At 41.8% G+C, this 15639-nt stretch overlaps 1 protein-coding gene across 1 annotated transcript in view; it reads left to right on the top strand.

Moving 5' to 3' along the window:
• Nucleotides 1-15639, top strand: part of TCERG1L (transcription elongation regulator 1 like) — a 333546-nt gene that overhangs the window by 115529 nt on the left and 202378 nt on the right. Inside the window, exon 4 of the mRNA XM_073546380.1 lies at nt 2377-2574. Coding sequence (XP_073402481.1) covers nt 2377-2574 — 198 coding nt within the window. The remainder of the gene's footprint in view (nt 1-2376; nt 2575-15639) is intronic.

Below are 15639 nucleotides of genomic sequence, written 5' to 3'. Positions count from 1 at the left end.
ATTACTTGTATTAAAAGGTAACTTCAAGTCTCAGAGAGACAGAAAAGTCTGGGAGTATAAATTTATGACAACTTTTGACACACTCAGTGCAGGAATGAATGTGTCGCATGGATTTATGTCTTTTTACATCAATTAAGGAATTTGCTCTTCAGACCTTCTGGGGTCATCACACAACACAGAACCAGACCCCAATCAGAGGGCAATAAAACTCTCACACTCCTTATCAATGAACTGCTCCAATATTTATGTTTATCCCTCTCCCATAATGACAATTCTGCTTCATGTCACTTGTCTTATCCATTGTGTTATTTCTGTGCTGTTTTGTGTATAGATATGTGATTCTTCAGATGTTGTATTAGTCTAGCTTGATGAAGAGACCTGAGTAGTCTCGAAAGCTTGCAATGTGTTACCATCTTTTCATTTAGCCATTAAAAGGTATCAACCACTGAGGACTCTCAATTCTAAATATACTTTAAATCTCCACACTTCTGTGATGAGTAACATATCTTTAGTGCTTCTTTAGGCTGCACACTCTGGTGGGCAGGATCTGTGGGCTCTGGTCATGTGAACCTGCTGACATCATCACAGGTCCTTCTTTACTCCTATGTTGTTGCCAGCTTAAGATTGGTCAGTGTCATACAGGGAGAAGAAGTACATGTCCCCAGTGACAACAATCTAATAACACCCACTTGGACTTACCTAACATTAACTCATAAGGTGACAAATGTTTGGTTGATAATATCCCTGCAATGGTGATGGGGAATTTAGAAAATGGAGCCACTATTACACTATGTGTCTAGTTTAACATGAGAAATTTGGTCCTCTTTAAGCCAATAAGTTTCTGGCTATATGTATTACTCTTGCCACCACAGGTTCAGTTGCCAGTCAATCTTCTGCATAACAAAGTATGCATACAGAAGGTACAAGGTTAACAGTAACCTTTGTAGGTAAGCAGGTGGAAAATTCCTAGATGGTAGTTATGCGTCACTGAGGTTTGATTTAAGTCCGGGAGATGAAGGATCCAGCAACATCAGGTTGCTGAGATTTTTTTTTTATTGGGACCTTGCTTTGGGTCTGGGTTTTAGAAGTGACCAAAAGAGCTTGGGTGGGATTGGTTGCACCCATATCTCAAGTCCAGGCTTTCCAGCTGAGCTAAGGGTCCCGTTACATTTAGCGATGCACCAGCGATCCCGACAACGATACGACCTCGTCAGAATCGCTGGTGCATTGCTAAATGGTCGCTAGTGAGCTGTCAAACAGGCAGATCTCACCAATGATGCAGCAGCGATAAGCGATCCGTCGGTGGTCGCTCTTACCTGTCACACCGCAGCGATGATGATGACTTCCGCCTGCGTCCATGCGTCGCTAGTCGGCACCAGCGGGACGCTAACGAGGAAAAAATGGCCCAGGACATTCGAGCGCTATCAGCGATATCCAGCGGGGGGGCCGGTCGTAGGTACGTGTCACAGAAAGTGATATCGCTATTGATATCGCTATTGCGTCACAAAATCGGTGACGCTTTAGTGATATCGCTAGTGATCAGGCTATGTGTAAAAGGCAATAAGGATATGACAGCTGTGACCAATCAGTGGTCTCATCAGTTATACTGCTAAAGCCAATGATTGACTTCAGTGTGACACGTGATCAGCTGCCTGAACATAAATTAAGACCACCTTAACTTGAACAATGCACTGTTTGATGCTGGAAATTTGACATTATATGGTATAGGTACTGTATATGTACACTGTATTGTAGAATACCATATGGGGCAGTGCCAACAGAACCAAAAGCACAGGGCACCATCCAATGTAAGGATCAGCTTATATCATTTGTAATTCTTTTTTTCTCTTTTTCAAATTGTTAAGCATTACTCTTAACATTAAATTAAATAACCTATCCACAGCATATCTGACCATCTTGTGATCAATGGAGTTTTTACTACAGGGACCACCATCAATCTGAAGGAAGTGTTACAGTGGTGCTTATGCACATTATTATGCACATTCATTGCCATTGGCATTGTTGGAAAAATCCAAACACTATATTTGGCTTTCTTTGGCAAACGTATAGACAATAAATGGAGCGATGGAACACATGCGTGGCCACCACTTCATTCCATCAAGGAATGTATAGACCTGTTCTCAGAATCAGTTAGGGTCTCAGCTGATGGACACCCACGGATCACCACATATACTGTGGATAGATGATAACTTTTCATGTTGGCAGTAACCCTTAATCGTAGAAAAATCAATTTCTTCCTGAAAACCATCAAAAAGAAAAGTAATGAGCGTAGATCTGTATGTACATTTATTGTATTGTCATACTTTATATTAAGACAGTACATCTTATTTACATTTAATTCAAATATGTTTACAGGTAGTTGCCAGAATGGAATTAAGCCAGTCAGCAATAACCCTCCTATTGCTATTGTGGGTGCCATGACTGTTCCTCCCACACCATTAATGGGCAGTGAATCGGAATCATTACAAGGATTGTCTACGGCTTTGACTTCACCCTATCACAGGTTGACAATATCTCCAATCAAGATACCGCTTCTAGCCTCTCAACTGCCTGGTAAGTTTTTTCATTATATTCTAGAATATAAAATGACTCGGATGTGTATGTTGATGTATATCACTCTTTCTACTTATGCCCCCTGACAAAGCAGCGCGAAACATGCATTATGCTGATCCGAATCATGGTCAGATTCGTTATGTAATAATATCTTTTATACCACTGTATTATCTCCTTGGTGCTATTATTTGGGATACTTTTAATTATATTATACTGTGTGGTTATTAAAAAGTTCTGCACAGTTCTATTTACTGATAATACTAGACATATTACTTCTCTGGCTCATTATGTGCTCTGCTTTTTGAGTTACCTTGTTGTTTTATGTTTATTCATGAATTCATGAATTTATATTTTAATTACTTGACTAACACTACTGATTTTTTTTAACAGACCTTTGTTTCAGTCTTTTTGCTTGAATTTAGTAACAGTCAGGTGCTGTTTTGTTACTTATGCAGATTTTAGTATCAATATAATATCTACACATTTAAATAGGCAAGCACATTTTTCAGAAGTAAAAAATCACAAATGATCAGTATTTTAATGAGAGTAAGAATTGAGACATTTTGGTCCAGCTGATAGCTTCAACCGACCCTGGCTATTAGTTAGAATATCGTGGCCTTGACGTTGATTTGATTAACATTCCTCTGCTGCATACATTTCCACAAAACATCGAGTCACATGCAAGAGTAAAAAATAAAAATAAAAAAATAAAATCTGTATTACACCCTCCTAACCTCCCTTCTCCTATGGCAGCAGGAAAAGAAACTATACTTGTTTGCTTGTCAGCAAGCAGTTAATCCTGAAGGCTATCTCTGTGTTTTCAACTCTGCAAGCTTCTATATGGTAACCAGCTTTTCCAATCTCTGCTCTGAATCAACTCCTGTTTCTCCACTCCATTCAATGTCAGCAAGCAGTTAATCCTGAATGCTATCTCTGTGTTTTCAACTCTGCAAGCTTCTATATGGTATATAGTTTTTTTTCAACTTACTCTGCTTGTCCCCTTATGTTGTGAGGTCAAGAAACTTTTCAAAGTGCTTTATGATCCATGTAGTGCTGGACATGTGTTTATTTGACCACAACATTTTATTGGGTCCTGGTGTCTCAATTTAGTGTGATTGATTAACAAGAAGAGAGAGCCCAAAAAAAAAAAAAAAAGTTCTAAGTCTTATCCTCCTATATATTCAGACATAGCTTGGGGATAGCATTTATGCAGGGGGCATTTATGCACACTTTATCCAAGTACAATTTATCAAAGTACTGGCAGTTATAACATGGCAGTTAGACAGGGCTGGAGACAGGTAAGACATTTATATACATCTACTCCCTGTACATTTGGAGGACAACAAATATATACCATATGCATTTGTGTAATTTTAATCCTGGCCACCGCATTCACACACATCCACTGCCCTGGCATTAACTCTCTACACTCCATTCACATTGGCCCCTCGCTTCTTTCCTCTCCTATATATAGCACTCATGCTCTTTTCACGTTGTTAAACTGCACAGATCCAGTCAGTCCCACCATTCAACATCAGAGACGCTCTCACAAATCACTTAACCATCTGCTCACTCTTTCTATCCTCCTTCTCCTAGTCGCAGGAGACATTGCTCCCAACCCTGGTCCCCCATGTTATAGAAAGTCAAACCTCCCGACTGCTACACTCAGAAACCCCTCTAATCTTATTAATATTCCCTGCATGCCATCTGTCTCTCTTAATTGTGCACTTTGGAATTCTCGCTCAGTGTGTAACAAACTCTCCTTCATTCATGACTTCTTCCTTTCTAATTCTCTTAACCTCCTGGCTCTTACTGAAACCTGGATCCAGCAGTCAGACACTACCGCTGCTGCTGCTCTTTCATACGGGGGGCTTCACTTCTCTCATACCCCAAGATCAGACAATAGAGCTGGTGGAGGCGTTGGTCTGCTCCTATCACCAAAATGTACCTTTCAGGTTATCCCTCAAGTACCCTCACTTGTCTTCCCTTCTTTTGAGGTCCATGCCGTCAGACTCTACACCCCCTTCTCCATGTGAGTGGCGGTGGTGTATCGTCCTCCCGGCCCCTCCCATCAGTTCCTGGATCATTTTGCCACTTGGCTTCCACATTTTCTCTCCTGTGACATCCCTACCCTCATCATGGGAGATTTCAACATCCCCATTGCTCTTCCCCTCTCCCCATCTGCTACTCACCTTTTATCTCTAACCTCCTCATTTGGCCTTTCGCAGCTTACTAATTCTCCAACGCATGAAGACGGAAACTCCCTCGATTTGGTCTTCTCTCGGCTTTGTGCAGTGGATGATTTTGCAAACTCCCCTCTCCCGCTCTCTGACCACAATCTTCTTTCATTCTCTATCAAGAACTGCCAGGCTGCTCAGGTCACCCCCACTGTCCAGACTTATAGAAACATACAGGCCATTAACACCCAGAAACTTATGAAGAACTTGCAGTCTTCATTGGCCCCTATCTCCTCCCTCTCCTGTCCTGATTCTGCATTGAAGCATTACAATGAAACACTTCAAAGTGCCCTGGACGAATTTGCACCCCCTATAAATAGAACACCACAACACAGACGGCGACAACCCTGGCACACGGTGCAAACACGTTTCCTGCAGCGGTGCTCCAGGTGCGCCGAACGTCTGTGGAGAAAATCCAATCTACCCGAAGATTTCCTCCATTTTAAGTTTATGCTTAGAACATACAACACTGCCCTTCACCTCTCCAAACAAACCTATTTCAACACCCTCATCACCTCACTGTCCAATAACCCGAAACGTCTCTTTGACACTTTTCATTCTCTACTCAATCCAAGAGTACAGGCCCCAACCACGGAGCTCCGAGCTGACGATCTGGCCAATTACTTCAAAGAAAAAATTGACCAGATCCGACAGGAAATTATCTCCCAATCACCTCATACCATGCACCGTCCTCCCTCCCCCACTGCATCTAACTCACTCTCTGATTTTGAACCAGTCACAGAAGAAGAAGTAAGCAGGCTCCTTGCATCTTCTCGCCCAACTACTTGCACCAGTGACCCATTTCCGTCACAGCTCCTTCAGTCCCTTTCCCCTGCTGTCACCCCTCACCTAACTAAAATATTTAACCTCTCTCTCTCTTCTGGTATTTTTCCCTTCTCATTTAAGCATGCCATCATACATCCACTACTTAAAAAACCATCCCTCGACCAAAACTGTGCCGCTAACTATAGACCTGTCTCTAATCTTCCCTTCATCTCTAAACTCCTGGAACGCCTGGTCCACTCCCGTCTTATCCGCTATCTCTCAGAAAACTCTCTTCTCGACCCTCTCCAATCCGGTTTCCGCTCTTTACACTCCACTGAAACTGCCCTCACTAAAGTCTCTAATGATCTGCTAACAGCTAAATCAAATGGTCATTACTCCATGCTAATTCTCTTGGATCTCTCTGCAGCATTCGACACTGTGGATCATCAGCTCCTCCTCACTATGCTCCGTTCCATTGGCCTCAAGGATACCGTTCTCTCCTGGTTCTCCTCCTATCTCTCCGACCGCTCCTTTACTGTATCTTTTGCCGGTTCCTCCTCCTCTCATTTTCCCCTTACTGTTGGGGTTCCCCAAGGATCGGTTCTAGGTCCCCTCCTCTTCTCCTTGTACACTGCCCCTATTGGTCAAACAATCAGTAGATTTGGTTTCCAGTACCATCTCTATGCTGATGACACCCAATTATACGCTTCTTCTCCTGACATCACGCCAGCCTTTCTAGAAAACACCGGCGATTGTCTAAACGCTGTGTCTAATATCATGTCCTCACTATATCTGAAACTGAACCTGTCAAAGACTGAACTCCTGGTGTTTCCTCCCGCTACTAATGTACCTATACCCGACATTGCCATTTCTGTGTGTGGTTCCACTATTACTCCCCAGCAACAGGCCCGCTGTCTTGGGGTCATACTTGATTCCGAGCTTTCCTTTGCCCCCCACATTCGATCACTGGCTCGCTCTTGTCATCTGCACCTCAAAAACATTTCTAGAATTCGACCTTTTCTTACCTTTGACTCTGCAAAAACTCTTACTGTTTCTCTTATTCATTCTCGTCTTGACTATTGTAACTCTCTTCTAATCGGTCTCCCTCTTACCAAACTCTCCCCCCTCCAATCTGTCTTGAATGCTGCAGCCAGGATCATATTCCTCACCAATCGTTACACTGATGCCTCTACCTTGTGCCAGTCATTACACTGGCTACCCATCCACTCCAGAATTCAGTATAAACTTATTACCCTCACTCACAAAGCCCTCCATGGCTCAGCAACACCCTACATCTCCTCCCTTGTTTCAGTATACCACCCTACCCGCGCCCTCCGTTCTGCTGATGACCTGAGATTAGCATCCTCAATAGTCAGAACCTCCCACTCCCGTCTCCAAGACTTTACACGTGCCGCACCAATTCTTTGGAATGCACTTCCCAGGTCAATACGATTAGTCCCCAATCCCCACAATTTTAAGCGTGTCCTGAAAACGCATTTATTCAGACTGGCCTACCACCCCAACACATTAACCTAATCTATCCCTGTGTGGCAGAGCCAAAAGTTTTACCATAACCAGGTTCCCCGCATCATGTTCCCACATGCTTTATGCCTCCATTAGCCCTCTGTGTCTGTACTGTTACACACTTAACATTATGACTGGTCCATACAATTCAGGGTAACTGTTACCACCCACCTTTCGTGTCTCCCTCTTTCCTCATAGACTGTAAGCTTGCGAGCAGGGCCCTCTTTCCTCTTGGTATGTGTTATAATCTACTGTATGTGATTATTGTTATGCTGTAATGTCTATTGTCTGTACAAATCCCCTCTGAAATGTAAAGTGCTGCGGAATATGTCGGCGCTATAAAAATAAAATTTATTATTATTATTATTATTATTACTTTAAAGTGAAACCTGTCCGCAGGATTTTGCAAAGTAAACTAATGGCATTGTCAGGTTGGGGCTGTTACACTGATTAAAATAATACCTGTGGTGAAGAAATCCATCTTGTTGTTCTTATGTAATGTTAGAATTTTTCAGTTAGCTCCGGGGCAGGATTGTAGGAAGAGTCTTATTTTCCTGCTCTAAGCCAGAGAAACCAAGAAGAGACCTGACCATAGGCCGCCATGAAGAACAAACAGTCTGTCTCTCTGTCTCTATGATGAAGAACATGTTTGTGCTTTGGGGCAGGCTGTGAGCAGGTCTTTCCTTGGTTTCAATGGCTTAGAGCAGGAGTCTCTGCCTAAAATCCCGACCCGGAGCACGGTATTATCTTTAACAGAAAACTTGTAACACTGATTAAACAAGAACCACAAGATGGATTTCTTCACCCCAGGTATTATTTTAATCAGTGTAACAGTGCCAACCTGACAATGCCTGTAGTTTACTTACCAAAATCCTTCTTAGAAAGTTCTCTTTAAGGAATTTTCATATTGCTAGAAGGTCTCTCAAAATAGGAAGATCACAGAGTACCCTTCTGTTGCCATGGCCAACATTTATCTCCAATCAGTAGGGAAAAGTGTTCAATTATCTGCAGCATCTCTGCTGGAGAAATTACGAATAGCATGTTACCAAAGAAATCCAAGAGGCTGTCCATGTAATTCAATGACATGCCTGATCCTCATTTGTAGCAGTCCTCTATTTTCACTTGGTAGAAAATACATATGACGGAGTCCCTTATGTTTGTTCAATTTTCCTTAATAAAGTTATGAATGTCTTTTTCAAAATAGACAACCCTTTATACACAGATTCAAATCCAGGCTGATGTAGCTATTCTTACCTATCCTTGAAATTCATTGATGAGTTCAGCTTATTTCTATATAAATCTAATAAAATAGCTTTGCATGCTAACAAAACCCTTGACAGTCTGCTATTTCATCACATCCACTGGGTGGCCACATACGGCATAAACATCTCCCAACAGAGTATCATAAAATCGTTGCTTTTTTTAATCTATCTGGTTACATCGCATCATAAATTTCAGAATAGCTTCCCACAAAACAAAGGTAAGAAAGGACCCGTCTGTACAAGTCATGACTTGATGATCAGAAGTGGTGCAATGGCTACTGCTATTATCAGTAGTATTGGTAAGAGAAATAATATTTTTACTATTATTGATTTTTTTTTTTAAATATAATTCTTGTAAAGTTATTACACAATGCTAAAAGTGCTTCATAAACTAGTTTCTATTGAAATAAAAATAGATTGGCATCCTTTCTGCTTAAATCAGTTAGTTTATTGGATACCTATCTTTTAGTGTGTGCTAGCTACTTGCATGTATGGATTTCTTCCAGCTTTAGGACTCGTCAGCTGTCCTAAATTTAACCCTCCATAACCACCCCACTCAGCGCTGCAGCTAATCGTTGAGCTCAGCAGGTCTGCCCTAGTAGATTACATTAGCTGCTCAGAGCTGTTAAGGTCACTGATTGGCTACAGTGCTGATAACGTAGTCAGCACTGCAGACAATAAGAGCGCAGACAGATGGCGTACAATATGGATGATGATTGCATCACAATGCTCGGACTGGCTCGTGACTCTCCAGCCTGTATGTCTATGCGTGCTGCTGTCACACTCGGGATAGGAGAGCGGCTGGCCAGTCATAGCACTGCAATGCAATCGTCATTCAAGTTGCACGACCATCTGTCTGCACCCTAACAGTCCCCAGGACCAGAGGTGAAAACTCATCACTGAACCCTGGGGGAGGAGGAGTAAAGAACAGTTGTTGTTTTTTAAACTAACTGCACCTAAAGTTAAGGGTTTCTGAAAATGGAAAGCCTCTTTCATGTCAGCTTTTCACGGTTTACAAGATCTCTTCTTGCTGTCGTCCCATAAAAAAAATCACTTTTTGCCCTTGGATAAATACAGTGGGAACAAAAGTATTTAGTCAGCCACCAATTATGCAAGTTCTCCCACTTAAAAAGATAAGAGAGGCCTGTAATTGACATCATAGGTAGACCACAACTATGAGAGTCAAAGTGAGAAAAAGAAAATCCAGAGAATCACCTTGTCTGATTTGGCAAGATTTATATTGCAAATTATGGTGGAAAATAAGTATTTGATCACCTAAAAACATGCAAGATTCCTGGCTCTCACAGACCTGTAACTTCTTCTTTAAGAGGCTCCTCTGTGCTCCACTCATTACATGTAGTAATGGTGCCTGTTTGACCTTGTTATCAGTATAAAAGACACCTGTCCACAACTTCAAACAGTCGCAATCCAAACTCCACTTTGGTGAGGACCAAAGAGCTGTCGAAGGACGCCAGAACCAAAATTGTAGCCCTGCACCAGGCTGGGAAGACTGAATCTGTAAAAGGCAAGCAGCTTGGTGTGATTAAATCAACTGTGGAAGCAATAATAAGAAAATGGAAGACATACAAGACCACTGATAATCTCCCTCGATCTGGGACTCCACACAAGATCTCACCCCGTGGGGGTCAAAATGATCACAAGAATTGTGAGCAAAAATCCCAGAACCACATGGGGGACCTAGTGAATGATCTACATAGAGCTGGAACCACTATAACAAAGGCTACCATCAGTAACATTATGCCAAAAGGGACTCAGATCCTGCAGTGCCAGAAGTATCCCCCTGTTTAAGCCAGTACATGTCCGGGCCAGTCTGAAGTTTACTAGAGAGTATTTGGATTATTCAGAAGAGTATTTGGAGAATGTCATATGGTCTGATCAAACCAAAATAGAACTGTTTGGTAGAAATAAAACTCATCGCATTTGGAGGAGACAGAATGCTGAGTTGCATCCAAAGAACGCCATACCTACTGTAAAGCATGTGGGAGGCAGCATCATGCTTTGGGGTTGTTTCTCTGCAAAGGGACCAGGATGACTGATCCATGTACATGAAAGAATGAATGGGGCCATGTATTGAGAGATTTTGAGTGCAAACCTCTTTCTATCAGCAAGGGCATTGATGAAACATCGATGGGCCTTTCAGCATGATAATCATCCCAAGCTACCACCATGCAATGAATCAGTGGCTTCGTAAGAAGCATATGAAGATCCTGGAGTGGCCTAGCCAATCTCTAGATATCAACCCCATAGAAAACCTTTGGAGGGTTTTGAAAGTCTGTGTTGCCCAGCGACAGGCTCAAAGCATGACTACTCTAGAGGAGATCTGCATGGAGGAATGGGCCAACATACCACCAACAGTGTGTGTCAACCTTGTGAAGACTTACAGAAAACGTTTGACCTCTGTCATTGCCAACAAAGGATATATTACAAAATATTGAGTTGAACTTTTGTTAATGACCAAATACTTATTTTCCACCATGATTTGAAAAATAAATCTTGCCAAATCATACACTGTAATTTTCTGGATTTGTTTTCTCATTTTGATCACATAGTTGTGGTCTACCTATGATGTCAAGTACATGCCTCTCTCATCTTTTTACGTGGGAGAACTTGCACAATTGGTGGCTGACTAAATACTTCTTTCCCCACTGTATCTGTCCTGATCATGTAACGGACACACAGGAGCTTAGCTTTTCAGCTATGGTGTGACCAACAGTGATGTGACCTCAAATGAGCACATACAGTATGTGATGGGCCGACAGGTGTTTTACATGTACCTAATAAATTTGATTTGTGTCGAACTTCCCCTAGCAAATTCAAGCTAATCTGGTGAATCAAATTTCATCACACTTACTCATCTCTAATGGATATTAATCTGTGCAGCTAATTTATATTATCAGTGTATGAGACAAGAATTACAAGCACTCCCAACTATATACATACATTCATGTACAAATGTGGCAATTTTACTATGAAAACCATGATAAATAGATACAGAGGGTGTTTTATAAAACTGTAAAGCTTCTCATTAATAAACAACTAGGGATGGGCGAACCCGAACGGGAAAGTTTGGGGTCAGAACAGAACACCTACTGTCCATTCACTGACCCAAAACTTCTCAAGTTGTCCATGCTACTGTTTGGGTTTTGCAGCCCAAACAAAGTTTGTTAAAAGGCTGCAGAGCAGCCAATCAACAAGGTTTGCCAGTGTGAGCACTTCTGGCTCAGTCACAGCCATGACAAGCCATGACATAGGACACACTGTGTAAAGCGGTCTGCTCTATTTGTGATAACCAGTGGAAGTAAAGCTGACAGCTGCAGGCTGCAGCCCCCGAGCTGTCAACTTTATATTGGCTGGTTATCAAAAATAAACAGTAAAAAAAAACGGCGTGGGCCCTCTATTTTTGACATCCAGCCAAGCTAAAGCAAACATTATATGGTCAAATTGGAGTTCTTAAAAGGAGTTGTCCAAGCTTGGTACAAAAGTCTGCAGTCATTTTTGTGATTATAGACTGTAGAATCATGGGCATGGCACACACTCTCACTCTTCCCCAGAACTCCCACTGTGAGTGGTTGGTCACTTGACTAATTTACAATAGCTGTCACATGCTAACTAGTTGCATCTAGCTTCTCTCAATTGACATCTATCTAGAGAAGCTGTACAAGTCTAGTCGGCACTTGACCTCAAGTTATCAAATCGTATTAATTCATTCATGTGACTATCTACTTGCAGCAGGAATATTAGAGAAACCTGAAAGTGTGTGCACCACACGTTGTCATGATTGGGCAGTCTGCAATCACAGTGACAACTTCTTTAATATGTGTAGTTGTAGTTGATAGGGCTAAAAATATTATCAATGTAATGGGTCCAGAAATTAATAATGGCCCCATTTGTACATAAATATTTTAGGTCATATTTCGATTTGACCTTACATGTTGAGATTCAACTTGATTTTTCTACCTGCATCTAGTTTACACATAATTAGTGAGTGCTTTAGCAAATCATGCATGACAAGCTGTATAACTGAAGATGTGATAGCAGCAGAGCAATGCTTATATTGGTAAAGAAATTGTCAAATGTTAGTAAGCCTAAATAAAGAAAATGTAATGGATGTAATGAATTGATAAAAAGTATCCCTTCTTACCTTAAAGGTGTTATCCAGGGCTATTTAAGTTTTTACTATGGGGCTAAGTACTGCCAGGCAGTGACTTGGAGTGCTCCAACTAGTAATTCTGATGCTTCATGTCAACAGAACAGATCTTCCTCTTCTGGGCTACACTTTTGATGTGGATTTACTACTAACGTCATACTGATGGACTCCTGGATCTCCGCAGTTATGCAAGAGAGAGCTGGTTGTCAATCAGCAAGACTTCAGCAGTCACACCCTTAAATAGAGCAGAACAGGAGAGAAGCGGCTGCTTTGGAGACATTATGTCAGTGGAAGCTGCATAATATCTGGTAAGTGTGGTCTGTGACCACTCTAAGGCTGGCAGAAATCATTGATGAGCGGAACAGATAGGAAGTGAACAACTAAGTGCCCGTTCTTAAGCCCATAGCAAAAAAATAAACTAGTACTGTAGAATCCCTTTAACTCTTCACTTGACATTTCCATAGATGAGTCCTTTAAGATGGCAATCTTTTGTAATTTGTTGAGAGATATTGGTGCTAGAAGAAATGTCCAGTGGTTTTGATTGGGGTTGTAGCCTGTGAAGCGTTTCGTCAGCTTGCTGTGATTAGAGATGAGCGAACAAAAAAATGTTCCATTCGAATCTAATTTTGAATCGAACCGCAAAAAGTGCGGTTCGATTCGAAAATGTTCGATTTCATTTCGAATTCAAATAGAACATTGTTCGAATACACTTTTATCTGCGAGTGCGTTCGCGTGTGAACGGGCTCGCTAATTGGACCGCATTCGCGAGCGCGAATGCAGTCACTTCCGTCACGCATAGACGGGTACAGAGTGAAACCAACGCTCGTTCTCGCGAGGGCTCACGTGACCGATGACGCGCCGCTCTGAGCCAATCAGTGTAATGCCAGGAACGAACATGGCTGCGGCACCCTTCCCTCGCTTCATGATGATTGGTTCTATTCACGGTGACACAATGTCGGGTGTGGCGGCGAAACTGAAAGTGCGACGCAACAGCCATTTCAAACACAACAGCCATTTCGAACAGTATCGGACCGCACAACCAGTTCGAAATCGATCGAACCGCACAAAAACCGCTAATGTTCGATAAAAATGTTCGAAATTCGAACGTGCCGTTCTATTAGCTCAACTCTAGCTGTGATATTATATTGACATTGTATCCTAAAAATTGCAGTTCACAATGAAGGTAAAGGTGAAAAAATTTGTACGTAGCTGTATGTGCGTAGGTTGCTGTGTTTGTGATTCTTGTCTCCTTGTCTATAAATCCAAGAGGTCAATAAAATGAACTACATAAGGAATTGATTACCGATAGAATCTTTATTACTATGTTAAAAATGTCTCCGTTACACTTGTGCTGTAGATAAGTGGGGGGATTTTGACATCCCTTCATTTTTCCTGATATGGTGAACGGGATATCTACTGCACATCCATTAGTGGTTTATTTGTCTCCTGATGAGTCTCCTGTCATGGGGGTGACTAAATTCACTGGATTTAAATATACAGCACGCTGTATCCATTCATATTGACACTAGTCAGTTCCCTGTGATTTGAAAGCGATGACCAACATGACTATGCTCTTTTTAGATGCATGGTAGACCCCAAGAATCTTTTCATCTGTGGGACTCAAGTACCACAGGAACCTGCTAAAAGACATACATTAAGAAAATATATATTTGGTTGGATTAGTGGAGTTTCTCTTGTTTACCATTAATTATATTCAATCGTTGTAATTCTTTGCTTTGGGCAATGTTTTTAGTGGGGTGTAATACAGAATTTTTCCCACACACTGCTCCTAAGTCAACAAGGTGTTTTTGAAAGATTTCTGACATAAAACACACTTTGAAATATGTCAATTTTTTTCAATTTTGTGACTTTTGCCGTTTTTATGGTCAGTCTCGGCCAGTTCTGTTAAAGTGAAGGTAGCCCTCACGGAAAATTCACCAACATGTACAAAGTTTGGTGGCTTAAATTGCACCAGAAATGTACTCCATATCCTTTATTAAAAGACATGCAGCTCTTAATGAATTAATAGCAGCCTTTATTAAGACTGGTGTTCACATCGCTAGTTTTAGTCAACCAGTCCCACTGGACTCCATCTGTATTTGATGCCTTTTAGCTGAACTTTTTCCTACGCAGTACATCTCGTGAAGGGTGTTACATGTTTCTGTGAAGTGATAGTCCTGATTTACTCCAAGAGATCGCTTCTTCATCTTTCTTCTCATTCAATTGTTAGCTGATGAAAGTTGTATTGCTTACCTCTTTTCACGGAAGAGCAATTTATAAAAAATCAATACTGCATTTTTCTTCTTCCATGTACAGATTTTACATTTAATAAGCTGTGTAAACTCAGAACCATTTTCTGCTAATCTGCTATAAAGATTTATGACAGGTGGAAGGAAAATAAAACCTGCCATCAGTTTTGGATCATTTTACCGTGAAGCTTTCACATTAGGACAGGGCAGTGGATATGGGGTAAGAATTTCACCAGGAACTCTCCAATTACCGTATTTTTTGGACCATAAGAAAAATTTTTTTTGGGAAAGTGGGGGGTGCGTCTTATGGTCGCAATATACTCACTCCTGTGGTGGCGGGTGCGGAGTGGCTCTGTGGTGTGGTGGTGGCGGCAGGCTGTGCTCTGATGCAGGGGCAGCGGCTCTCTATTCTCCATGGGGGGGCTCTGCTGGCATTTCTTCAAAGCCCGGAGGCCCCCGCGCATCCGTTGCTGCCGTGTTGCGGTGGCCTGCGGGAACATGGACACCGGGAAGATGGCCGCCTGTCCGGGGACGGCGCATGCTCAGGATCAGATCTCGGGAGACGAGATTCAAATCTCGGCAACGAGATCTCGTCCCAAGATTCAAGTCTATGGGTCCAAAAAAATGGACCACACTTGGATTTTCACAGACTGACAGAATGGAGAAGGTGCAGATGTTTTTTCTCCACATCAGAGAAAAGCCAATACCACAAACTCTGAACAAAGTCTGATCAGAATAACTGGATCGTTTTTCTCAGATTTGGAAAAATCGGTCCTGTGAACCTAACCTTACAGTCAGTCTCTCTCTTTGGTGCTTAACCATTCTGGATTACAGCTACATGTAGTAGGTAGGCAAGACAA

The sequence above is a fragment of the Dendrobates tinctorius genome, unplaced genomic scaffold, assembly GCF_039654945.1.
Source record: "Dendrobates tinctorius isolate UK_male_01 unplaced genomic scaffold, ASM3965494v1 ptg000147l, whole genome shotgun sequence".
Taxonomy (NCBI): domain Eukaryota; kingdom Metazoa; phylum Chordata; class Amphibia; order Anura; family Dendrobatidae; genus Dendrobates; species Dendrobates tinctorius.
Note: the sequence above shows the minus strand (reverse complement) of the source record. Positions and strands in the feature narration are given on the sequence as shown.